Raw genomic sequence first — 26730 nt, forward strand, 5'->3', positions numbered from 1 at the left:
CCCGCCCGCGGGGACGGGCGGGAAGGTGGCGGCGACCGGCCGAGCCGTGTCCGGGGTGGTGGTGGGGGAGGCCGCGTGGCGTCGCCCCGGGAGGCGAGAGGAGGGCCGCGGGCCGGGGCTGCTGGCGTCAGGCACTCGCCGGCGAGAGGGCGCGGCCGGGGGCCCTGCTTGGCATGCAGGCGGCGGCGTCAGGCTCGGAAGGACGCGCTCCGGCCAGGCCACCAAAGGCCTCGGGGACGCCTGCCTGGGCGCGGCGGACCAGAAGCCGACGCCGCGCCCGGCCGCTCCCCCGACGTGCGGGAGACGGGCTTCGGCTTCGGCGCAGAGCTCCCCCGAACTTCCCCGCCTCCGCCTGGAGCCCTGCCCGGCGGCATCCCCGGGCGGGCGGGCCTCTGTCCTTCTCCCCTGACCTGACTCCCCGCCGGGCCCGCGGCCGCGCGGCCCACTTCTGCTCGCCAGCCGCGGGGACGGAGGAGGGGAGCAGCGGAGCCTTGTGCCGAAGCCGCCAAAGTGCCTCCGGAGAGGCGAGGGCGGCAGGCAGGCTCCCTGGGCAGTGCCGCCGCGGTGGTGTCCCGGCCCGCCTCCCCGCCAGCCGCCGCGCCGCGCTCCCTCCCTCCTTCCCCCCCGCCGATCGATGGGCCTTTCACTTTTTGCCTCCTGCTTGTTCCGCGGGGAGCGGGATCGATAGGCTAGGAGGGGGGGGGCGTCTCCCGCTCCCCTCGCTGGCCGCTCCCCCTCCAATTAGTCAGCCCGGGAGGGGAGGAGGGGGCCGCAGCGCTGCCCGCCGGACCCGAGCAGCAGCCCCGGCTCGCCTGGCGTCGCCCCGCTCAACTTTTCCCCCCTGCCGCCGCCGCCGCCGCCCTCCTCGGCCAAGGGTTTGGAGAAGCTGCCTGCTGCTCGCGTACATTCGTTTCCCGACGCCGAGCGGTCTCTCGGCTCCAGAATTCTGCCCAGGGAAGCATCCGGGTTTCGTCACGTCGTGGCAGTTCCGAGGGGGAGGGGGTGTGTGGGTTGGGGGGGGGGATTAGAATCCCCCTCTGGCGCTCTCGGTCTAGCCGCTCAGCCTGTCATGGACGGCACAAGCGAGTGCATCTACCTGCGCAACTCGGAAGCCTGTTCTGTTCGCCCTGCTTGTGGCTCCTCACTCAGAGCAGCGCTGATTGAATATTCGAATGAACCAGCGGGAGTCCTCCCAGAGTATGGTGCGCGTGTGGCTGAGTTTTACACTTGCTATTTTTGTTTATCTTTTAAAGCACACACACACACCCCTTGCCTGAATTATTAAGTCTCCCCTGGATTTTATTAGCGCGCGATGCCTAAATGCTGCCCGTGTCTGGCGGGGTCTTCGCGGGGCGTGCGGAGGAGCGGCACACACGGCGGCAGCAGCAGCGAGGGGAGCAGCGGGGAGCTCTGTGACAGCTGGGCTCGTGCAGATAAGGCGGCGGCGGCGGAGGAGGCACCAGGAGGAGATCACTAGTGAGACAAGAGGCGAGGCGAGCCACCGCTGCCGCCGGCCAGGAGCTCCTGGGGGACTGGGGCCAGGTTCCCCCTCCTCCTCCTCCTCCTCCTCCTGCTCCTCCTCCTCCTCCTCCAGTGGGCTTGCTGGTTTAGGGGCGTCCTGCAGCAGCCAGGGGAGAGCGGCCGGTGCCGGGCACCCCAGGCTCCCGCTGCCTCCCCTCTCTGGGGGGGTAGTGTGCTGCCTGGTGCCTCGGCACAGATGCCGATTGAGATTGTCTGCAAAATCAAATTTGCAGAGGAGGATGAGAAGCAGGCGGCGAAAGAGGAAGGGGACAAGGAGAGCTTGCTAGAGGAGCCCAGCCGGCCACGCCACCGGACCCCGGCTGCCTTTGCGGGCACCAGCACCTTGCACGGCCTCGGCCACATTTGCCACTCCGGGCAGCTGGGCATCCGGCAGGCCCTCTGGGCACTGGCTTTCGTGGCCTCGCTGGCCTTTTTCTTGTACCAGGCCGCCCGGTCAGCGCTCTTCTACCTCGAGCACCCGCACGTCACCAGCTTGGATGAAGAGGCCACTCACAAGATGATCTTCCCGGCTGTCACCATCTGCAACATCAACCGCTTCCGCCATTCGGCGCTTACTGATGCCGATATCTTCCATTTGGCCAACATGACTGGACTGCCACCCAAGGACCGCGATGGACACAAGGCCTCAGACCTCCTCTACCCCGACCCAGACATGGCTGACATTGTCAACCGCACTGGACACCAGCTGGACGACATGCTCAAGAACTGCAGCTTCAGTGGGGAGAACTGCTCTGCGGAGAACTTCAGTGTGGTGAGTCCCTGCCCTGCCCCTGCCCTGCCCTGCACTTTTCTTCCTCTTCCGTAAAGCAGTGGTGGGACTGGATGCCTTGATGCTGCTGAAGTTCATGCCGGAACTGAGTTTGCAATTACAACTCAAGTTTCTCTCTGGGAGAGAATAGGGCTCTGGAGGCGTGGGTGATAGGATACCGTGCCAGCTTTCAGGCAGCATGCAAGACCTGGGGGGGAGGTGTGCACGCAAGCTTTTTGGGCACTAAAGGTACTGTCCGCGTCTGAGACTGGACAACCATTCTCATCCAAGTAGGTTAGATCACCATGTAATGTGAAGGGAAATAGGAGCAGATAACCCTGTGAGTTATGAGCAGGGAAACCGTAAGCTCTCAGGATGCCTACAGCAGACGAGAGGGGGTGCCTGGGTGGGTGCAGGAGGCAACCGGAGGTTCTGGCATTTCATTACAATGAGCTGGGGAAGAAGAAGTGCTTCTCTCTGCTCCAGGAAGACCACACTCACCCCTCCGTGCCCATAGTGGCACTGTCCAAGTCCCAGCCGGGGCTATACAGCAGCCACTCTGCCATTCTCTTGGTGCTTTCTGTCTGCTGTGGACCGGCTTGTACTATCACGGATGCTTCCCGCCAGGTGGAATGAGCCAGTCCCGCACTTGCTCTAATATTGAGTCTGAAAATCACAAATCCCGCTGTGGTTTGGGGAAATAAATGTGCTGAGCGGGCGGAATACCTGATGGGACCCTTTTCAGACCATAATGACTCTGGAAATGAGCTGCTTCTCCCCTACGGACACCGGAGGCTTGCTTTGCCTCCCGATTGCTTTGTGTGGAGGGGTGGGGAGTGATTGGGGGTGCTGCAGGACAGGAAGAAGCTGACAAGCTGTGGCTGGAGGGAGAAGTTGCACACAAACACACACATCCAATGGGTCAGAGGTTGGCCTCCTGGCCAGGGTAGCCACACAAACTCTCTCCTGTCCCCAAGATTCTGCTTTGCCGCTAGATGTCCGGTACAGCACAGCCATGGGAACATGAGGTTGGGAATCCAGGAGCACACCTTCCCCTGTGGCCCCTTGGAAATCCTGCCCCACAGCTAGCAGGGCTTGTTTAAAGTCCTTTCCTGCTTGAAACCCTTGTGAACTGTGTCAGAATATTAGGCTGGAGTGCAGAGGGAAAGGCAGCAGTCACCACAGTGCATGTGTGTGTGTGTGTACATGCACGCACCCAAGTGTGCACATACATACACACACACACACAAATCCAAATTTTGTCCTCCAGGTTGTAGAACCTGGAAACATCATGTAAATTAAGCCCTGGCTTCTGACCACTGGAAATCCTGTTCTGGTCACCACAGTTACCACAAGCTTCTAACATTCAAACTACAAGATCCTTTGTTGTTATTACTGATATACAATCAGGAGAGAGGGGTGTTTCACTTTCTCAGCCAGATTTTTGTTTGTCCTGCAGGGGAGAAAAAACACAGGTCTACATTTTCTCCCCACAGGACAAATAGGAGTCTGGGCAGGGGGTATTCTGACAGGGAAAACAGTACGGAGAGGGTTAAAGTCTCTCATTATTAAAAAAATAAAAAAAACTGGCTGCCTCCTGCCACTGCGTTTCAGTTACAAAGTAGTAATTGGGAAATCCACTCACAGATCTCTCCTGTAATGTGTTGCTTGAACCGGAGATTTTACTAGGTGTTGCCTATCTATTTGAGCCTCTGCCTCTTGAAGGACTAGAAACATGCTTTTTTAAAAACAAAAATAAAAGCTTTGCTTCTCTGGATGCTCCGCTATGATCCAGTATCAAATTCTGTGCTTGTTGGTATCGTGGAATATAGATAGCTGTGCCCATGGTGCCATTGGTGTGGAGATTGCATGCTGGGGAAGAACGTTGATGGATGGAAATGTGTCTTCCAGCAGCAGCAGTCCAGTGCCAAAGATATGGCTGTGATATGTGGCTTCAGGGAATATGGTCCAGGGCGGCCCACCACAAGGAAGAGGAGAACGGGGCCTTTGAGTCTCTTTTTGTCCATTTCAACAGCAGTCTCTGCACTTGCCTGTGCTGAGGCATGGGCAAAAAGGAAAGGAAGTGAGCATAGGGGAAAGTCAGAGACGTGGGGACAGTGCCGTCTGAAAGGGCCCCGCCGTGGTGGCTGGCGTGGGTCAGGTTCCCTTGCTGCAGCTGCTGCCTACAGCCGCTCTGGCGGTTCTCTTGCCACCAAGCTGTCCGCGTTGTTGCATCGCATGATGGATCCCCTTTAAAGATCCTGTAAGTAAGAGCGGTGCTTGGTAAATGATCTCCCTCTATTTAGCGTCACAAATCCACATTCTTTATGGGAAGGCAAACTAAGGGGCCGCTGGGAAAATTCCCCGCGTAAGCATCTCGTGTGCAGTAAAGCCCGGCCAGCGTAGTAAATCTTGACGGGCCCTGGCTGAGCTGCAGGGAGTCTCCCTCCCAGCACTGGCCGGTCGGCTGCGCACCTCCTCTGCTCCCTCTGCCTGTGTTTGTGCAGGAAGGGGGCTTGGTTGGAAGACAGGAATCCTCGTAGTCCACCATTTCCCCTGTGTTGGATACTGAACTCATCAGTGTGTGAGCCCTCCCATCGTCTGCCTTGGACTCTCAGGCCGCGCTAGGCAGAACCCCCCCCACACACGGCTTGAATTGTGCCGGGGGGATCAATGGCCTCCTTGTACTCTGCCGGACAGGAGGTTCCCTGGCAGTCCTGCGCTCCCCCCGTGGCAGCTGGGGAAGCCAGGCCCTGGCATGTTGCGCTTCAGCCCTTTCCCTTTCCCAGGATCCCTTCGGCAGGGGCACGGAAGGGTCACGGGCTTCTATCCAGGAAGCCAAAGAAGGGTTGGAGAGTTAACCTCTTTGGTGCTTAGCCGGAGCAGCAGCTGGCCAGCCTCTTGGGCTGTTCGGAATGGTTCGTGGCTCAGCTGGCCCTTCTTTGGTCCCTCCCTCCGCCCATCATCCTCGTTCGGTGACCCCTAAGTCGTCACCCTCTACCCTTGACCCAGCCTTGCCGCTAGCCAAGATGGTCTGGTCCTGGCGCTGCCAGTGAAAATCCCCTCTGCGGGGCAGGCCATCGGCTGCCCATCAGTGCTGGCACATGAGTGTCAGGCCTTTTCTCCCGTGGTGGCGTGCAAGGGGACACCGTTTGCTTGGCAGAGGGGCTGCTTTGGCCGTGGGCAAGGAGAATTGGTGTAGATCGGTGGGAGGGAGGGAGAGGCGCTTTGGGAATGTGTTCAGGCACACCACCCTGCACACTCAAGAGAACAATTACCCAGCTGGCACCTGCTCTGCAGGGGTTCCGTTTTCAGCATTTGGAGGGGAGGCTAATGCATTTCTAAAAATTGAAATCGATGTCAAGAGCCTTTAAAAAAAAAAAGAATAAGAAAAAAGAATCTTTGCTGCTGGCCTGGCCCCCTCTATTTGAGAGGTCGTTTGAGGGGGCTTCCCAAACACTCGCCGTCGCCACAAGGACCAGGGGTATTTGGGGAGGACAGCGAGAAGGCAGCCCTCCGTGAGAAAGTGTCCTGAGCAAGGGGGCTGCCCCTGGGCAGGGAAGGGAATGGGGGGGCAGGGCTTTGAAGTGTTGTGGTTCAGGCTAGCAGGGTGTCGGAGGAGCTGGAGGGGTGAGTGAATAGGACAGCGGTGGCCAAACGGAGTGTTGGCTGCACTTCGGCTTTTGTGGTCCAGAATTTCAAAAGGGATTTGGTGGGAATGGCTGTTGCTGCATTAGCGGCTTTGTTTGGGCTTCTCCTAAGGAGTGTTTTGACTGAGACTGGAGGACAGGCGCGTGCAGAGTGAGGGTGGGGTCAGGGCCATGGAGGGGGAGCGTGGGCAGATGTTGATCCTGTGGCATCCCAGGCTCGAGCGGCAGGGATCCCTGCCTGGTATATTGTGGGCTCGAAGCACAAAGGGATCATCACGCATTTCTCTCCAGGCCCCCCCCCCCAATTGCTGTTGCTCAGCCTGGCTTTGCCGCCTCGTTTCCCAGCCGTATAATCAGAGGCACCCCCATCTCGGTGCTGGGGCTGGCGATGACCTTTCCTCCACAATCATACTTAATAAATGTCACATTTTCCAGCCTATTTTTACTCTGGGTAAATGAGTTCCCTGTGCTGCCTCCCCCTCCACCTGCCGCCTCCTGCCTGCCCATTGGTGCAGTTCCTCGGCCACCGCTGTTCAGAGGCAGCAATGCCATCCATTCCCCCAGCCTCCACAATGGGGGGGGGGGAGACGGGACTGTAGGCAGCCCTGCCAAGGTGGGTGGCTAGTGGGGGGGGGGGCATGCGTCTTTCTCAGGCCAGGTGAACCACAGACAGGTCTTGGATGGATAAAGGCAAGTTTCAGTTTTTAAGCTACTTTATGTGGCTGATGGTAAGCATTTCACGCGATGCTTTGGGAGACCTTGTTGCCATCCTGGGCATATTGATGCCTGGTGGGTGAGTCTGCCTTTGCACAAAAGGCCCAGCTCCCTGTCCCCTTTCCCATCAATATCCCCAGTCTGGTGGCAGAAACAACAATGCCAGCTTCACCACCTCTCTTCTTCTGCTGACGTCAGCACGGATTTCCTCTATAGTAATATGCAGTCCTCTGATCATTTAAGCTCTTTGCTCTGCTGTGCCTTGTCCAGCTGGCTACACTGTCTCTTGTCGCTTGCTTTGGAAGCAGCTTCCCTGCTAACCCATCATCTTGGCACAGAGTGGGGCTGGTGCCTGGCGCAAAGAGCTTCTCTGTGGTCCCGTCCTATGGGACTGTTCTTCATCCCTGCCCTTCTACTGGCAAAATCTGGAATGGCTGCTCTGTGAGTTGTAGTGAGAAACAAAGACCTGTATGTCACTTAGAAACTAACCAGTTTGTTGCAGGGTAGCGCTTGCTTCTTCAAGACAGCGATGTGGATGACTGTGCATCTGATAAAGAAGATTCTAGGCAGTCCACAAAAGCTTACTGAGCCACAATAAATGTGTTAGTCTTTAACATGACACAGGAGTCTTTGTGGTTTTTGCTCATACTGAGATCTGTACAGTATTCAGAAATCTAGTAGCTGTTAGTGTAAGTCACTTGATTATATTGCATACATAAGATGAAAAAAGAAGCCGCAGTTTGTAAGTCACTCGATTATATTGCATACATAAGATGAAAAAAGACAGGAGCGTGTCCCTCTCTTTGCCTCCCCCTTTAAACAGAATTCTATTGTACATCCCTACGCTCTGGTGGTGTGTTTGACTTCTTCTCAGTATGCGTCTGACTAGCGCACGCACACACACGTTCATAATTTCAACAGTCAACATTTTTTGTTCTAAAATACGAGCTTTGTCTCTTGAAAAGAATTCGGTTAACACTGGGTGATATGAAAATTCCATCTGTGGAGAATAGTCCATGGGTGCGTTCAGACGGGCAGCTAATCCCGTCATTATGCCAGCTCGAATTTTATCCTGATCTTTTTAATTCATGGTAGCACGACCAGACATCCCCCTGGTGAATTGCCTTACCGTGCGCTGCCTCCGTTGTGGATTGTCTAGATGGCATCCACTGAAGGAGGCATGCGCAGTGAGCTTTTAAAAAAAATAAAATTGTGCATGTGCATAGGCACCACAGCGCATCATTGTTGAAGGAGGCGCGCGGTGGTTTTTTAAAAAAAACTTTTTGCGCATGCGCATAGATGTAACGGCACATCCTTGTTGAGCCACACATGTGTAGAGATTTTTTAAAATGGCACCCACTCGGGATGGTCTGATGTCAGACCACCCTGACGGGAGGATTGCACGCTGGTGGAACGATCAGACGGGTGAAAGTCCGCAGTTGTCCCGCACGTAACCAAAAACCCCAGATTTAAAGTGCTATCTTTTAAGTACGGCTCCGAAGCGCAGCAAATTGCAATGCCCACGGAAGAGGGACATTTCCCAGATGTCTGTGTCTGGACATTACCTTTAGATCCATGAGGCAATTGTGCCTTGAGCGGATCTAAAGAGCTGTCTGATCAGACTCCATGATGGGCTCATTCTCACAACAAGTGATAATATCGAAGAAGAAGAAGAGATTGGATTTATACCCCACCCTTCACTACCCGAAGGAGTCTCAGAGCGGCTTACAAACTCCTTTCCCTTCCCCTCCCCACAACAGACACCTTGTGAGGTAGGCGGGGCTGAGAAAGCTCTTGACAGAAACTGCTCTTTTTCAAGAACAGCTCTTATCAGAACTACGGCTTGCCCAAGGTCATCCAGCAGCTGCAAGTGGAGGAGTGGGGAATCAAACCCGGTTCTCCCAGATTAGAGTCCGTGCACTTAACCCCTACACCAAACTGGTGTAACACATCCCTTGGTACAGGAATGACATAGAAGCTATACTTTCTTTGTGCTCCCTGCCCCTTCCCCCCAGTTTTACCTCTTTCTAGTCCAGTTTCCTCTGCCAACTCTGGTTCCAAGGCCAGACCAATCTATTAACCCCACTTTGCAGTACATAAATTCTGGGAGAGAGGTCACCACCCCTGTTCCTAGTATCTGGAAACTGTGCCCTATTCTGCCCCCCCAGCTCATGACTCTGGTATGGGGGAGCAGGTGAAGAGACCAGAGCGCAGCTGTAGCCGCAGAAGGGTTCTCAGCCCTGGCTCTGCAGTGGGCTATATCATAAGTAACCAGTCCCAGGAGCGGATGCAGTCTTCAGGCCTCTGCACCCCTTCCTTGACTCAGCCAATTGCTTGTGGCTCTGTGCAAAGATATACTTCCTTGGCAAGAACGATGTATTCCCATACTCTGCTTTGAGACCTGGCAAGCCCTGCAGAGTGTAGTTTCCTCTTCCTTGCTTGCTTTTGTGACTCCTCAAGGTGCAGAAAACATCACCTCTTGCAGATTTAGAACTCCACTGGAGGATTTTGGTCCCTGTGTGGCAGGCTTGGTGCTTATTGTCCCCCTCCCCCAAGTTGCTTCGTACACCTCTTGCACAAACAGATCCTTTCTGTACAGAGTCACTGAGTGAGTATGTTTTGAGACAGAACCGGCAAGTTCTATGGCCTCCCGTACTCAGCGCCAGGACTGCTCATGGTTTGCTTGTCTCCATCTCCCCTTCAGGTCAGTTTCTTTCAGCTGAGCTAAGACCTTCAATGTTTTGAGACAGAACCAGCAAGTTCTATGGCCTCCCGTACTCAGCACCAGGACTGCTCATGGTTTGCTTGTCTCCATCTCCCCTTCAGGTCAGTTTCTTTCAGCTGAGCTAAGACCTTCAGGGGCTGCCCTGTAGTGAGGTGTCACGGGAGTAGGGGTGGGCGCAGTGAAGCCACGTCAAATCTCCAAGTCTTTGGTTTTTACTGTAAGCTTTGTTATTGCACTCACTTCAGTATATTGCAAGTTCAAGGACAGTCGAGCTGTGGCTGGGTTTCCTGCCACAATTGACTCAGAGCTCTTTCTCCAGACTATGAAGAGGAAGATTGGATTTATATCCCGCCCTTCACTACCCAAGGGAGTCTCAGAGCGGCTTACAAACTCCTTTCCCTTCCCCTCCCCACAACAGACACCCTGTAAGGTGGGTGGGGCTGAGAGAGCTCTGTGAGAAACCGCTGTTTTCCAAGGACAGCTCTTATCAGAACTATGGCTTGCCCAAGGTCATCCAGCCAGGTGCAAGTGGAGGAGTGTGGGAATCAAACCCGGTTCTCCCAGATTAGAGCCCTCGCACTTCACCATGACACCAAACTGAGAATTACGGAGGGAGCCGGTTGCCACAGGCCACAGGTCTTAGTCCCACACCATCCTCAAGGGCCAGCGTGAAAGTGTGTGGTATCCCTGGCTTGTGCCTTTTTAGGATGAACAAAGGCTTGCCGAGTACAGAGCTGATGGCGATCCAGAGTCTAACCTCCAAGCTGTAAGGGCCTGCCTGGACTTTGCCAGTCTCATCTGAGCAAAGACTTGGTGGAATGGCTGGCATGGGCCCCACATCTCCTGACAGATATTAATTGTTCCCCAGGAGCAGTTAATTAACTGGGGCAGGAACGCAAGCAGCCTTGGGAGAGCGAAAGCCTCATTAACTCCTTGTGGGGGGGGTGTCAGGGAGGGAGGGGGAAGCAGTTGGCTGAAAATGCTGGGGCATTTTTCTTCCAGGATGTATGTATGCTAGGCCAGAGTGTGCCCTGTTGGGCAGGGATCCAAGTCCTAACCCACACCAGAGAAAAGATGGATATAAGATACTATGGGCTATCATCTCTCTTCTCTCCTCCTTCAGATTTCCCAAGCTGAATGTAAACTGAGGGAAATCAGCCAAACTTGGAGGACAAAGCCCAGGCCTGGAATAACTCAGAAGGGATCTTAGTGGTGGTGACATGAGCCGGAAGAGAGTCAGCAGCTGGCGGGTGCTGAGGGGTGCTGAGGGCAACTCTGGGCCAAGCAGGAGGAGCTGTGGAGGGTCAGAGGAGGCCGCTGGCCCTCTGGGACCGTGAACTTGGGCGCTCAGACAGGCGATCTGATCCGTGGGGAGTGATCCCCCTGCTTGGGAGCAGCGGCACAGCCCAGGAAGCAGCGCCGTGGGGAGCAGCAGGCTCAGCACGGTCTCTCTGATTGAGATCAGATTGCTGCCATGCATAAAAAGCGATCTTCATAATTATATTTAATGAATTGACTTTAAAGGCTCTTATGCTCTTATCTGGGTTAATTTAATATTACACACTTAATAGGCCTGTCTATAATACTGTCAGGATTCAGCACGTGAGCCCTGGGCCCGAGGAGCCGCCTTCAGCCTCCCGCTTGGCACAGGAGGGGACTCTTCGGGGCTTTTTGCCTCTGACCCCGTCCGCTTCACTGTGGCTCAGAGGCTCGAGTGGAGCTTTCGTTTTTGTGTGGCTACAGCTCCCCATAAGAGGGGGGGGGGATGAATCAGTCCAGGGGAACCTGTGGCCAGGAAGTCCAGCATGGCTTTGAGAAGATCCCTTGTTAGATTCCCAGTAATCTGCCACATGACCCCACTTTGGCACCAAACCGCCTTTGGGACTTGAACCTTGCAGATGGGATAAAACGGCTCAGAATCTCTTGGAGGGAATTTGTTTTCTTTGTTAACTGAAGTTTTCTCTACCACCGTTCCTTTTCTTTGCCCTGTGTCTAGAAGAAGAAGAAGAAGAAGAAGAAGAAGAAGAAGAAGAAGAAGAAGAAGAAGAAGAAGAAGAAGAAGAAGAAGAAGAAGAAGAGGAGATTGGATTTATACCCCATGGCCCTTCACCTACCCAAAGGAGTCTCAGAGAGGCTTACATACTCCTTTCCCTTCCCCTCCCCACAACAGACACCGTGTGAGGCGGGTGGGGCTGAGAGAGCTTGTGACAGAAACTGCTCTTTTTCAAGGACAGCTCTTATCAGAGCTATGGCTTTCCCAAGGTCATTCAGCCAGGTGCAAGTGGAGGAGTGGGGGAATCAAACCCGGTTCTCCCAGATTAGAGTCCGCACACTAGAAGACATGCAGAACCACAAAGCAATACTTCCCTGATCTGGCAGTCGACTTCCTTGCCGTTAACTATTTGAGAGTAAGCATGGAGTAATAGTTAGAGGGTCAGACTAGAATCTGGAGGGCCCAGGTTCAAATCCCCCCTCTGCCATGGAAACTTGCTGGGGGACCTTGGGCCAGTCACACACTCTCAACCTAACCTACCTCACAAGGTTGTTGTGAGAGTAAAATAGAGGAGAACAATGCAAGCGGTTTTGAGTCAACATTGGGGAGAAGGGTCAAGTATAGATGAAATAAATAAATAAATAATATTCCAGCTAGATGGCTCGCAGGTTCCAGAAGTATCTCAAGTGGTCGTCCCACAGACAATTCCTGCACCCTTTCAGCCTGTATAGATACTGGGAGAAGCACAGCTGGCAAAAAATGACCATAAAACCATATATATCCTAGGTCACTTCCTCGCATGTTCTTTCTGAGCAGCCTGTTTGCTGGCTGATGATGCTTTCCCACACAGGTGAAGTCTCTTTCAAGCAGCCGGGGGTGGGGTGGGGAGCGCTAGCCACTCTGTTCTTTTTGGCATCCGGGTGCATCCTGCTCCAGGCTACAGAGACATTGCCCTGGCATCTTTTCCTGCGTATTTAGCACGTGGTAAATGCCAGGAAATCTTCTTGGATGGGCAGTTGTTGCTGTATTGATCCCAGAGAATGAGATTAAAAAAAAAAATGGTTAAGGAAAGCAATATCTACTGTTTTTTTAAAAAAAATCAGGTAAAATGGTAAGTCCTATTTCACATATAATCTAAGATGGTAGCCTATTCAATAAGCTTTAAGAATTAAATAAAGAAAAGAAAGTGTGGTGGGTCAGTTGCATCCTCCAAGAGGCAGAAGCCAGGCTAAGTCAAACACTGTGTAGCTCTGGAAATACTCCAGCTTCTGTGGATGCTTCCTTCCTTCATGTCTGCAAGCAGGCCCAAAGCCACAGGGGGCATTTGGGGGCAATGCCTCCCACAGATCAGCTCCACCACCCCAGGAGGATGCCAGACCCCTCGGTTTTGGGCATGGAATGGGCAGGCAGGCAGTGGTGGCTCCCAATAGTATTATTTTGCTGAGAGATCAGTAGCAAGATAATACTATTGGGATCCGCTGCCTGCCTGCCCTGTGCCAAAGGAGGCCAGGCTTCTCCTTCACGATGGCTTCCCATCTTCTCCTCCTCCTCCTCGCTCACCAGCCCGCAGGAGGAGGCAGCGGCGGAGGGAGAGGGAGCGTGGGTGAACCCGCAGTCCTCCCAGCGCCAGACCACGAGGCTTTGTGTATGGGAATGCAGTGGGGTGTCTGTCGGGGTGGGCCATCCCACTCAGCCCCCCCTTGCCCTCCCCTTCTGCTTTGCCCTGTGGCCTTGTTGGGGACGGACCACCCAGCAAGGGAAGGGGCTGTGGCTGAGCAGGAGGGGCTTTCCCCTGTGCTAATATAATTAGCTCCATTAATGTAATTCACCACTGTGCTAAACACTGTGCCCCCTCTTTCCCCACCCCCCAACATGTCTGCCTAAGGGGCTGCCTGCAAGTCACAGTGGATGGCTGAGGGGTCCTCCTGTGCCATACGGGGATGAAGAACTCCAAGAACTACTGAGTAGATTCAAAGATGGATTTTTTGCATGGTGATCAACCTGACCTAGCCTGGAATGGGTTAGAACAGAAAAGGCCCTAGCCATATAGATCCTCTGGCACTGAATATTCCCCCTTCCCATGTATTTATTTATATATTTAAAATATTTTATCAGCCCACATTTCTCCTTGAAAGAATTGAGACCCATTCCTTCATGCACATGGCTAACTTAGGGCTGCTTCACATATGCGTGTACTTGCAGGTGAACATGTGAACTGCCTTCATTGAGGAATGTTATGGTTGAGATGCTGGAGAATGTGTGAATGCTCTGTCTGTGATAATGGCTGCTCATGCATACAAGACATCAATCTATTGCAAATACTGAGTGATAAACATTTGTGCTTGAACTTGTCCTTATGGAGGTGAAAAGTACTGAGACTTACTCGTGATTTCAGCTCTCATACTTTATTTCAGCTCAGAACAGGACGAGAGTAACCAGCTCGCAGGCTGGTTTACATGTGCACAACCCCGCACCCTAAACACACCCACACACAAGTGATTGGCTATTTACAGTGGCCGAGCGTTCCATAGGCTCTCGGCCAGGAGCCTAGCCTGCCGATAGGTGCCGGCTAGGATCCACTTGTCCCATTGTCCCTGAGAGTGAAGTTCGGTCGCTTCGCCTGACTGCATGGCGAAATGGCCGTGCACGCGGTCTGAGATGGATACATTACAGGAGGGGTGGATGGAGACCCAGAATTCATGTGTTTGTATTCTTTTTTGGAAGGATAAAGTAGGAGGGAGCAATGTTTGTATGTTGGTTCATTTGGTATCCTACTGATAGCATGATGTGTGAGGATCTACTTGCTGTAGTGGGCTGAAATGAAGCTGCACCTTGGTGCTTTGGAATGTTCACTCAGATTCCTTGTATACGTTGCAGTAGGGCCAAGGGAGATCCATTTCTCTGACTTCATGCCAATGCTGGCGCTCGAAATATTGCCCCCCCCCCCAATCATGGGTCCTTTAGATACTGTTTTTATAAAGCTATATCGGAGCAAATTGGTGAGTCTGGAAGATTGTGTTTATTTACCTTTCTCCCCAATAATTCAAACTCTGGCCAGAGTGCTGCTGTAATCATTAAAGGCTTAGGACCAAGCAGGTAGGATCAGTTACCACCCAGCCAGGGGTTATGATTCTGTGAGAAGAACTCAGGTGATTGGCTCCGCCCTTTGTAGTGTTTGGTCTTTATCCAAGATAGTACTGCTATGGGATAATGGTACATCCAGTGGCTCCCACACTGCTGGTATAATGTATGAAGCACTCCTTAGCTAGGGCTCCATTTGTGCCACGGTTTTTTGCCCAAATTTGTGGGGGTAAGCATGCAACCTCTGGATAATGTCGGCTTGGGGATATGTCAGGTGAGGAGACTACTGCTCATAGTGTTTGGCAGGAGGATGATTTATGTATGATATTTTGTGACCTCATTAATGTGGTCTCTCAGTGCAAAACTCAGTAACTCATCATGATTCAAGAGCAGAGATAATAACGATTGGTGCCATTTTATATAATGCATCCCAAATAAGAAAGCCATTAATTGCACTGAGAGGCAGTGGGTGTGCTCTGCTGCTGGAGATGAGGACACAGACTGAAGGCCAATTAATATGACTGGTTTTCTGGTGGAAAACTCATTGCATTTTTCTCCCTCAGCTTCTACCTGGGAAAGTGATATTGTGAAAGCTTCTCCATGTGACAAAAGGACCAGTTGTCTCAACTCATAATCAGCTAAGAGTGATTATTGCTCCTCAAAAACAGTCATATGAATAGAGATGTGAAGACCCAGAAAAAAAACGGAAAAAATTGGGGGGAAAAACAGTTTTTTCCCATTTTTTTCCTGAAGCCTTTTTGTTTTTTTTTCCAAAACATTGGAAAAATTGAAAAAGGAAAAGAAAAGAAAATTGCTTATGGAACATTTTATTTTAACATGATGAATAAAATATTTTAAGACCAGGTGTTCAAATATTTTCCAGATCATTTCTAAAAAATATGTATGGTATCAGATTGATCTAATTTCTGTGCACTGAGGACAAGCAAGTCCTAGGTTACAAACTGAACTCTCCAATGCAAGAACAAGATGCATTTCTTCCTTTAGGAGGTGCTATTGTCACAAGAAAAGAAAAGGGTTTCAGTTTTGTTTTTGCATGTGGGTGGGTATTCTGTTTGTAATAATTGTTTGGATACACTCTATTTTTAATAGGCTAGTTGTGATAATTTCATACCAAGTAAAAATGTCCGTAGTCATATTTTATGTTCCTAAATGACTTTCAATCTGGAAAAGAAAAAAGAAGTGCTAATGTAGCATTTTTTTTCAATTTTTCCAAAAATTTCCGTTTCACCAAGAAAAAAATGGGGGGGGGGGAAACCGGGGGGTTTTCCGAGCTTCAAAATTTCTGGAAATTTTACATCTTTACATATGAATTATGAACTGAACATTGGAGCGAAGACTTCCACCATCCTTCCTTTCACTAATGCACATAGCTCTCATTAGCGAACTGTGTGATGGCAATCAAATGTGCCAATCTGTGGCAGATCCTCACCCACAATGACATGCAATTGTGAATGAAAGGGCTGCAAAGCTCTCTCCAGAGTCAAAGGAGGAGCAGGTATCCTGAATGGCTTTGGGAGCAGGGAGGAGGACTGGTGGTGTCAAGAGACTTTCTCTGCAAGGGTGTCTTTATCCGTGCCAGATCTTCCCAGCTGTAACTGTGGACTGACTCTTGAGGTTCCTGGTGTAATACTCAGGTGTATCTCAGTGCCAGGTGTCCTCAGCTGTAACTATGTGGGAGGCAACCACATTTCCACGCCGAGGGTTCCCAGGCTTTCTGGCATAAAGCGCGTGGCAGCGTCTCTGCCATGAGGCACTGCACACAACATAGCGTGGAGAACAGAAGGTTTACAGAGCTGCGCTAAATGACGCAAATGGTTTGAGGGCTGTAAAGAGGGACGGTTTTATGTCAGACGACTCTATAAAGCACGGCTGCTCTGCCATTGATGAGATATTGGGCTTTATTTATAGAAGGCCATGATTGCACTAGAGGCCGGCATACTCTGAATGCCAGCCAGGGCCTGGGGATAGGAGGGCGACTCATTTCCATGCAGCTGCCGTCTCTGCTCTCCCATATTAAAGGGGAAAAATTAACAAGACTGCAGCCAGTCAGGTGGAAAAAACAATAATTGTTTAAAGCTGTTTCTCCCTTTCTGAACAGCACAATGCTCGAGACTCCGGCAACACACACGTGCAGCACCGAGATAACAAAAGGCCAAAAGGTCAGGGCGGACTTAACACAGAGGCAAGAGCGTCTCCCTCTCCTCTCTCCTCTCCCACAGCGAGCATGTGCAGGGTCCTTTCTGTCTCTGCCACTTGGGCAGCCCACAATTAAATCATGTGCACAGCAGAGCATCCTAGGAAAACACAGGCATCGGCCCGGCTGCCCATCAGTTACAGGCTCAACTTAAAGTATCGGGAGCCTCATCTCTGCAAGACCGTTCCACCACAACAGCTTCACTTATCTGAGCGGGGCCTTGTGCAAGTGCCAACCTGCAAATGGGTAAAATCGTCCACTGCCCGTCCATGTGCCTTCTCTGTCGTGGCTTCTGCCTTGTGGAACGGCCTGCCTGAGGAGGTCGGGAAGGCTCGCTTTCCCAACCTCCTCAGGCAGGCCAGGCCGTTCCACAAGGCAGAAGCCGCAACAACTATGCAAAACTGAACTATTCAGGAGAGCTTTTCTACACAGGCAGTAGGGTAGCACTGTACAGTAGGGTAGCAGGCAGTAGGGTAGCACTGCAGTAGGGTAGCACTATGCAGGCAGTAGGGTAGCACTGGTTCACAAAGCTATTTGGACCAATTCGTCTAAATATAATCCAAGTAGTATGGACAGTGTTCTATCACAGCTGTTCTGGGAAGAGCTCTCTCAGCCCCACCCGCCTCACCGGGTGTCTGTCTGTTGTGGGGAGGGGAAGGGAAAGGAGTTTGTAAGCCGCTCTGAGACACCTTTGGGGAGTGAAGGGCCATGGGGTATAAACCCAATCTCTTCTTCTTTGTGTCTTCTTATCCTAATGTGTATAGTTTTCTGGAATATGGATCCTACTATGAAATTGTGCATCATTCAGTGTGCCATGTTAACATTTGTGCTTTGCTTCGGTTCTTTTTTTTAATACCTCTATTTATTTGATTTCATAAGCCTATATCATATACAAATACAAGAACATTAACTGAGTTACATACATACAAACTCCTTGTACAACACATATTTTTTTTCTTGCAACACAGAGTAACATGTCCATCACATCCTTACTAACTGATATCTTCCCTTTTCTCCATCATAACATTCACTTTTTATTAACTCAGAACTTATATTTCTATATCTTACTAAGGATTTTGCTCCGTCAGAGCTGTACCGCAGATTCTTTTCTGTATTGTAAACCTATCACATTTGTACAATATCCCATCTCCTATGTCTTGCCATTTCTTTGCATTTAATATAGGGTTTAAATTCCTATTTTTATCTCTCCCCCCCTTTTTCCCCCATTAATATTCTAATAGAACCTTTATCTCTATTTTTACTTTGCTTCAGTTCTGTTCTTATACTTCTGGATGGTTCCATGACCCAAATCCTATTTCGTTGTTTACTGAATGTCCCTATCCTGTTGCTTGTATTGACTCACTCTGTGTTACCTGGCCTGAGTCCCAGTGAGGAAGGCAGGCTATAAATAACACGGATAAAATAACATAAATGATAAACATTTCTCAGCGGCCCAAAGTGATGGGCCTGTCAGGGGGCACCGGGACTGCCTGGGCACACCAAGGAAAGGAAGCAGAGTGCTGGGTATCTTTGTGATTCAGGAAACAGTACAGAAAATTCCAAAAATCACAGTGCAATCCTAAGCATAGTTACATCCTTCGAAGACCCTTAAAGTCAATGGGCTTAGAAGGGTGAAACTCCACTTTGAATTGCATTGCCAGAGTAATGACTTCTGTCCCCATGGCTGATCATGACATTGGCAGTCAGCTGAGGGAAACATTTTATTGCTCCCTCCATTTAGCAAATATAAATAGGGAGGGCATGTAAGAAAGTCATTGTCGGAGGCTGTTCCCCAGCTGCAAAACTCCCCTTGGTGCCTAAATCTGAATGTGATGTTTGTTTCTGATGTTTTTATTGATTGGGATTATTGTGCATGATTTTTAAAACACTTTTGCTGATGATAACTGCCCTGGATCCAAGGGATAGTTTATGTAAATGTCACTAACTTACACAGCCTTATCAGTATTTTTCAAGATTCCTTACTCACTGCTAGAATGGGAGATGCTTCCTAAGACAGCCTGGACGAGGCTGTGCAAATGCAGAGTAATTGTACAAAGGCAAAAGCAGAGTCGTTACCATCAGGTGGGGAGTGGGGGGAGGCAGGTCACTTTGTGATCTAGCTCCAGTTCATGCATTCAGTGGCTGGGGACAGCGTGTGCTCTACCCCCATGCTGGTGTGGGGTACTGGTCAGAATGTCAGAGCAGGCTCCGAGAGGGAGCCAAGTTCGAATCCCCAGCCTGCCACGGAAGCTTGCTGGGTGACCTTGGGCCAGTCACACACTCTCAGCCTCACTTACTTCATAGGGCTGTTGTGAAGATAAAATGGAGGAGAGGAGAATGAAGATGGCGGGGGCTGTTACTCAGAGGGAGAACATCCACTTGGCACGCGGAAGATCCCAGATTCAATCCCCAGCATTTCTGGTTAAAAGGACCAGGCCGTAGGTGACGGGACCGACCTCGGCCGGGAGAGCCATGGCCAGTCTGAATAGTCATTATTGATCGTGATGAACCAGGGGTCTGGTTTAGTAGTAGGCAGCTTCATGTGTTCCTGTGATCTAAGCACCTTTGAGTCCTCACTGCGGTGAAAGGCAGGGTATAGATGAAATAGTCAAAACAGGCAGCATGCACATGAGTGTGTGTGTGTGCCCACGTGCGCCAAATCTATGTGATCCTTCTTGCTAAATGAGGTGTGGTGAGGTTATGCTAATCCTGTTTACACAAATACTATCTATGTCACACAATACTGCTAGTGGGCGGTGGGAGATGCACACGTGTGCTGCTTCCACAACACATGCAGTATCCTTGGTCAGAAAGTGTGTGATCAGCCCATCATATTAAGGTGGTCTCTACTCTTGTCTGCATCAGGCCGTAAGAGTTAGTGGGTCCCATTGTGAGAACAGTGGGCTGTAAACAAATAAATAGTGTGTGTGGAAGGGTCCAACATTTTAAGTGCTCCATTGCCGGTCCTTTCCACCAGCTGAATCAGTCCCTGGTTTAATTTAAAGGTCCTGTGCATGCGGTGGCTCAAGTGGTTAAGACGCTGAACTGCCGGCTGTGGAAGGTCGGTAGTTCAGCAGTTCAAGACCCGAGTGTGCCGCATGACAGAGTGAGCTCCCATCTCTAGTTCCAGCTCCTGCCAACCTAGCAGTTCGAGCTCACAGGTGTGAGTGGCACTTGGACTCCTTCCATCTGGCCAATGGTGCGCCCAGTAGCACACCAAATTCCACCAATTTAGAGAATCCGTTTGTCTCCTCTCTTTGGCAGGGTACCGAAGGCAGCGAAGAGCCCCTCGAAATCCTGATACTTCTTTGGGCACTTCGGTCCAGCCTATCTGGCCCTCTCTGATGGTGTTGCCTTTATTGGCCTTGTCTTTGCTTTTTGTGGGACTGGGTAGGCAAATCAGTACTCTTTGCTTTGCAGTTTCTGCTTGGTCAGGAGAGAAAGCCTGTTAGAACGGCAGGGAAGGATGGAGAGCCACAAAGCAAAAGCAGTTGGAAGCTCTGAATTAAATGTTAGATAAGGAGTCTTTCAGGGAATGAGCGGAGAGATTGGAAGGACGGGGAAGCAAGGCTGAGAGAGCTCCTCATCATCACTGTGCGAGGGGGCAGACAAGCTGCTCCAGTTCTAAGCAGGTACTACTGCCTGGGCCAAAAGAGCTGGAGGTTTTGACCACCACGTTGCATCAACAAGCCCAGTCTCCTTTCAGTTGGGTCCCTTCCTTCTGCCAGCATCTGCTAGGGAGGAAGGAAGGAAGATAGTCCTCTGAGCACACCAGCTTCCAAATGGGATCCCCCACCTGAGACCCCATTGGCCTGAACTGCGACTGAGAGCCAAACCACACCAAATGTTGGAGGTCTATGATCAGATCTTGTTAGCGGTTAGACCCCTCCTCTTTGAGGGGCCGTTTAGTGCTAAGAGAGAGATAAACACCCTTCTGTGATGTTACCCCAAAATCATATGTGCAGGGCACTACCTGGCCTCAGAGTGAAACTAAAATGGGTCTGGTACAAACAAAATGGATGCTGGCCAGGTAAGACCCTGGGAAAATATTTTGGTAGGTGACTCATAGAGGCTGACCAAGTAACGGCCCTCCTCCCCACCCTAAGGAGATGCATAATTATTAACGGTGGATTATTACGTGAATGTTTTTTATTGACGTACACCAGGAGGGCAGTTTAAAAATCTAAATAAATAATTTAAACAATGGGCCTCCTAAGAAAACATTACCTCACCTTGGATTAAACTCATCCACTCCCGGTCATGCTTTCCATCGCCCATTTACCTTAATTGTACAATACTTAATGCTGTTCGTACTGTTGGGGAAATGAGGAGCGCAGGAACCTTTTCATGGACTCCCGTCCCCCCCACTGTGTTCATTGGGGAGGGAGAGAAGCTGGCAGGGATCCCAACAGCATCCAGAGAGAGGGGGGGGGAGACGGTTGTTCTAAACCACAACTCACTTTATTCCATTACACACACTCTTAAGTCAGAAGACACTTTTGTAGCATTTCAATGTTCAACATAGAATATTTCAACACAACCCCGATGCACAAACAGTGCCCTTGTCGTTCTCTACAGTTGCTCTCCTTGGTTGCTCTGTCAAGAGGGTGGCTGGCCAGAACAACAACAAACAAGACTAAATTCAGACATTAAGAACCTTCTTCTACCCATGGGAGCGAATGCAACTGTCAGTCAAGTCTGTTGCTAAGCACCTGAGGTACAGGACAAAGCTCAGGCCTTTCTTTCCATCTCTGGGGTCAGGAAGGTCAAGGAAAGTCAGGGTGACTCAGAGAGGCAAGGAAGCTAGTTGCAGGCCCCCGGTCACACGGGAGGTTTTGCCCCGCAAGATCGGGGGCGCATCAAACGGGCGCGATCACAGCGCAACATCTGGGAAGCGGAGCGTACCCGTCCCCAATCCGTCCTTTCCGGGGGGAAACGCGCATCAAAAAAATGTGCATCTAGAAAAGAGTACTACCTACCTGAAGCTCCACAGCAAGAGCGGCCGTGGGATCACCGGCGCGCCCGTCTTCCGCAGCATTCGAGGCTCCCGGCCAAACTGCGTATGCGTGCACATGCGCAGCTGGCTGCCTCGCTCTCCGTCCCATGGCTCCCCCCCCGCATCTGATTGTGCCGGGGAGCAGCTGTGCGGCGGCTTGGGGGATCTGTCTGATCCCCCTGCCGCACGTCTATTTTGCTGCAGCTCAGAAAAGCCACGATTTGGCCGTGCTTTCCCCCCCCCTGTGTGACCGGGGCCACAGATACCCTATCTATTTAGAATTTGATAGTGTATAAACATTCCAAAAGGCAAAGAGATACAGACCAAGATACAGCATTGCGGGAGGCCGAAATATCATTAAATCAGGGCCCTAGTATTACTTCTGTTTGCATGCCATCTCTAATTGAATGAAGAATGAATATCTCTACAAGCACTTTTTGGTATCAACTGTATCTAAGTTAATTGTATAACTGTTTTATCTTGTTTTTAACTGTTTTATCTTGGCACATGGTGCCACTAATTGTGAGCTGCCCTGAGCCCGCTTGTGGGGAGGGCGGGATTTAAATACAATACATAAATAAATAAATAAAAGTCATGTACAGGATTATCAATACCAGAAGGCCACAGCACCAGCAGAGTCCTGAAGCCTCCTGGGAAACAGAACCAAAGATTCAACTATACTTTACCATAGAAATTAGAGTAACTAAAGTTTAACAGAGGACTGAGGCTCAATCCAGGCCCTAATTCCATGACACATATGATCCAGTAGTTTCTCCCATCCTGTACTCAAGGGTCATCAAGAAACATTAACACCTATAGTTCATCTCATCAAGGTTTCCCAAGAGCATTGTCCATCCTCGAAAAAGCCTACATGTCATTTTGTGGGGGGCAAATGTCAGACAGCCCCAGGGAGAATCTTTCCTATAACTGCCAGCGCTCTGTACCATAGCAGTGTGTTTGTGTGTTCTTGACATCAAACCTTACACCCCCACTGGTATGTGGATCCTCTCCTCTTCTCAGTGAAACACTGGCCGTCTCACTGCCTCTGTGGACCTCAATCTTCTAGATTGGTAAATATCACCTCTCCACAATCTCTATCTCCCTGCTCCTTCCTAATTTCTTCTTTGCTAGGTTGTGTGTTTGTGTGTGATCTATTTGTATGTTTTAGCCCTTTTATTATTTTTCAATAAAACAACTTCCAGTTAAACATTTGACTGGTTTATTTTGAGAGTTCTCTAAGGGAAAATCCTGGTATACGTTGGTGGAGATCCCAGTTACCCCCTCTCACTTGTCTCCATTAAACTAATTTCCCCCATTAATTAAGAGATTGCCAATTGGTGTAACAGTCTCTTCCACCACCTTTCTTACAACTTAAATACAGCTGCAGGGGAGCAGTGCCTTGAGCAGGTGTAGACCAGCAGCACTGTGTTTAACTCTCCCCCCCCACACACACCGTGTATTTTCTTGACTGAAATCGGGTACCTTCCAAAGCTGCTGTTAGTCCTACAGGAAATGTTGTGGCCCCTTCAGCATGTTAACTGCTTGGAGCGCTGGTGGGGTCAGACGGGAGGACCTCACTTCAAATCACTCCTTATTTGTAAAGCAATTATTTATTCATTTTATTGCATTTTTAATCCCACACTTCCTCCAAAGAGCACAGGGCAGCGTACTTCGTTCTCCTTCCTCTGTTGTGTCTTCACAACAACCCTGTGATGTAAGGTAGGCTAAGAGAGAATGACTGGCCGGCCCATGGTCATCCAATGGTCTTCATGGTCTCCCAATATAACACTTTAACCAGTATACTACGTACACCAGCAGAAACAGTCTTTTAAAGATCCTAGTCTGCTTGACTTGGTGTTTATCTGCAACTGTGGCCAATCTGTTTCCCAATACTTTAGGGGAAAGTGCAGGAAGAGAGACATATTGAAGGATTCTGTCCCCTGCCAGGTGCTCCTGTCTTATCCATCAATTGACTGCATTTTCTCTGCTTGACTCGCTCAAAAGAGCAGTCTTTGCTGTTAGTCATTAATATTATCTTCCATTTATGCATTGGATCTATTTTGAACCCATCAATATTACTAATTGTTATTACAGCATGTAGCAATGAGTCACATGTTAATTTTTTTAAAAAAAATGTGAACGAAATGTTTGGAATTCATTTTATTTTCTAAAGAAGTTAAATGTGTATGGAAATTCCTATCTATGATTTCTTTTAAAGTGCTGCATTTTCACTGCATCTTGAATAGTCCTTTGCAAAGCAGTTCACCACCAGTCCAAAACAGGGACAGGGAATCTCCTTGTTGGGAGTAACATGTGAGTTGTTAGGATTCATTGAGTTCTTTCTCAGGTAGAATGAGAAGCTAAAAGAGAACTATGGCTGCTGTCATCTCCGTACTTAGGAAGCAATGAGATACAATTTGTGACAGGGGCTTAAAACCACTGGGTACGGGGGCATCTGACTTCCTCTCTCCTGCTGTTTTCTCTTTCCCTTCCCTGAAAACCTCCCCATAGCCTTTCCCCCTTTCCTACCTCCTTTCCTTTCCAACCAACCTCTGTTTATATGCCCCCCCCCCGTCTTCAGCTTTTCCTACTTCCCTCCCCCTTGCAGCCTCTACATAGGAAAATATGGTCCGGGTGAATAGTGCCAGCTGCTGAATTGGGTCTAGCTATGCAGTACTGGCTGCCGGGCCAAGCCCAATTGTACACTGGGGGGGGGCACCTCATTTCCCCCACTACTCCCCACTCTACACTATTTCATCTTCCCCTCCTGCTGGCAAATCCCATATCTTCCCCTTTCCCTGCCTCCTTCCTATCTTCCCACCCACCCACCAGCCTATCTGTTATCTGCCCCCAATCTTCAAGTATATTTATTATTTATTTACTGCATTCTTACCCTGGCTTTCTCCACAGTGGGGAGCCAAAGCAGACTACATTTTTCTCCTGTCCTCCATTTTCTCCTCACAACAACAACCCTGTGCAGTAAGTTAAGTTGAGAGTATGTGACTGGCCCAAGGCCACTCAGTGACCTTCCACAGCAGGGTGGGGTTGTGGGAATGGGCTACTGCTGAACAGTTTCCGGCAGCCAGTCCTGGCCAAGTCATGCAAGTCCCATGGTAGCAGATCACCCCGTGGTTGCTGTCGGGCCTGGCCCCAATGACTCCTCCCTCGAAGGCCAAAACAGCCCTGGACATTTCTCTGATGCCACCACCTGCCTCTCGGCTGTCATCCCTATTGTTGCCAATGGCTTGAAACGTGAAGGGCCTAGCTGCTTCTTTCCTCTTTGTGCTGGAATGATCAAAGCCTTCCCGAAGTTCGAAGTGGTTCCAGTTCAAGGTATTGCCTCCCCTACTTTGTCTCTTCTGGTAATTATCTTGTAGTTCTTTTGTCCTGTCTTTTTATAAATCGTCCTTTTATAAATTGATGTCCTAATATTATTTTTACATCTTCCCTGGTACGGAGTGCAGCATCCCCTGAGTGTTTTAAGTTATCCTTTTCAGCACTGCAATTTTTGCCAGTTCTGTTTCACCGAGGGGGAGGGGAGTGTTACCACAGCTGTGCTTGTTACTGTATATGTGGACTTGCCATTGGTTTATATATAAGGGTGCTGAAGCTATTTTCTGTAAAAAAAGAAAAAGAAAAAGATATCCCTTTCATAATTACTCCTAACATCTCAGCTGCTTTTGACAGCTGCCGCCCATTGATCTGATGTTTGCAGGGAGCTGTGGCCACAAGGACTCCCTTAAATCTCTTTCCTGAGTAGGAGCAGCCTAATGTAGAACCCATCATAACTCTTTACCCTGAAGAACGATGGTTTTTCCCAGGGTGCCTTACTTTGCACTTACTGGTATTAAATTTAATCTGCCATTTCATTGTCCTCTTTCACAATTTTAAGGGATCCTTCGGGAAATCCTTCCAATACTGTGCTATAGATTTAAATTGTCTTGAGTAAATGTGTATCGTCTGTAGATTTCTCTGTCCTCCCTTTACTGCCCATCTTTTTTGTGCCATTTTTGAGCACCTTGCACAAAGGACACCCTCAGAGCCTGGCCTATTGTTTACCTGTCTCCAGGATGAAAATGGACCATAGATCCTTTGCCCTTTTTGTGTCTTATCTTGTAATCAGTTGCTCATCTGTGAAAGGGAGTCCTGATCTTATCTCACTGCTACTTAATTCTCTTTAAACCCTTCTGGTTGAGAATTTGTCAGGAGAACTTCTGAGAAAATTACATCTCCTGTAGCTACCTTCCCATCCATTCCTCTCATCCTGGGTAGGGCTTTCCCTGTCCTTTACTCCCCTTTCGTGTTTGCAGGCTCTGCATATAACAGGAGTAGTGACTCCTGGTGCCACAAAGGAGCAGAATTTCTTTATGCCTTGGGACTAGGTCTTTTCACTAGACTTGAGCATGGGTGTCCAAGGGCTATGTGACTTGCCAAGAGCTACTGTTGCCATGTGCCATGGTGCAGTTCTGTCTTTGTACCTGAAATGACACTCGTGCACAACACCTGGAGTCTGTTTCTTTCCACACAGGCAATGCAAGGCATAGTGGACTCTGCACACATTGTGTCCCTTCCCTAGTATGCATTGGCAATGCTGGTTTAAAACCATGCTTTTACAGGCAGGAACTCTGGAATTCACTGAGGATTTCCAAGCATTGCATCTGTGAAGCCTGTATCCTCGGGACCAAAATGAATTATATAAATTAGATATATTTTTCCAAATGCATTTAGTTTTATCTCTAGTTTGTTTTTGGAACCTTTTCTTACAAAGTCTGAAGTTTAGCTCAGCTTTTATTTTGAAGGACTGTCAAATTAGGAAAAAGAGATGGCTAGCAGAATGAGTGGGGTGCAGAGATAGGAAGTATTGTGACAGTAAAAAGTAAAGGTAAAGGTTCCCTTGCTCGAAAGCCAGTCGAATCCGACTCTAGGGTTGCGGTGCTCATCTCCGTTTCAAAGCCGAACAGCCAGCACTGTCCGAAGACGTTTCCGTGGTCATGTGGCCGGCATGACTAAACACCAAGGCGCACGGAACGCTGTTCCCTTCCCACCACAGTGGTACCTATTTATCT

General features: G+C 50.0%; 1 protein-coding gene across 1 annotated transcript in view; it reads left to right on the forward strand.

Annotated features, from left to right (window-relative positions):
* The first annotated feature begins 1618 nt into the window (after nt 1–1618).
* The window catches only part of ASIC4 (acid sensing ion channel subunit family member 4), a 123827-nt gene continuing 98715 nt past the window's right edge, over nt 1619–26730 (forward strand). The window contains exon 1 of the mRNA XM_015427372.1: nt 1619–2293. Within this exon, the coding sequence (XP_015282858.1) occupies nt 1718–2293 (576 nt within the window). The 5' untranslated portion in view covers nt 1619–1717. The remainder of the gene's footprint in view (nt 2294–26730) is intronic.

Source organism: Gekko japonicus, unplaced genomic scaffold, assembly GCF_001447785.1.
Source record: "Gekko japonicus isolate JY-2015 unplaced genomic scaffold, Gekko_japonicus_V1.1 scaffold2129, whole genome shotgun sequence".
NCBI lineage: Eukaryota > Metazoa > Chordata > Lepidosauria > Squamata > Gekkonidae > Gekko > Gekko japonicus.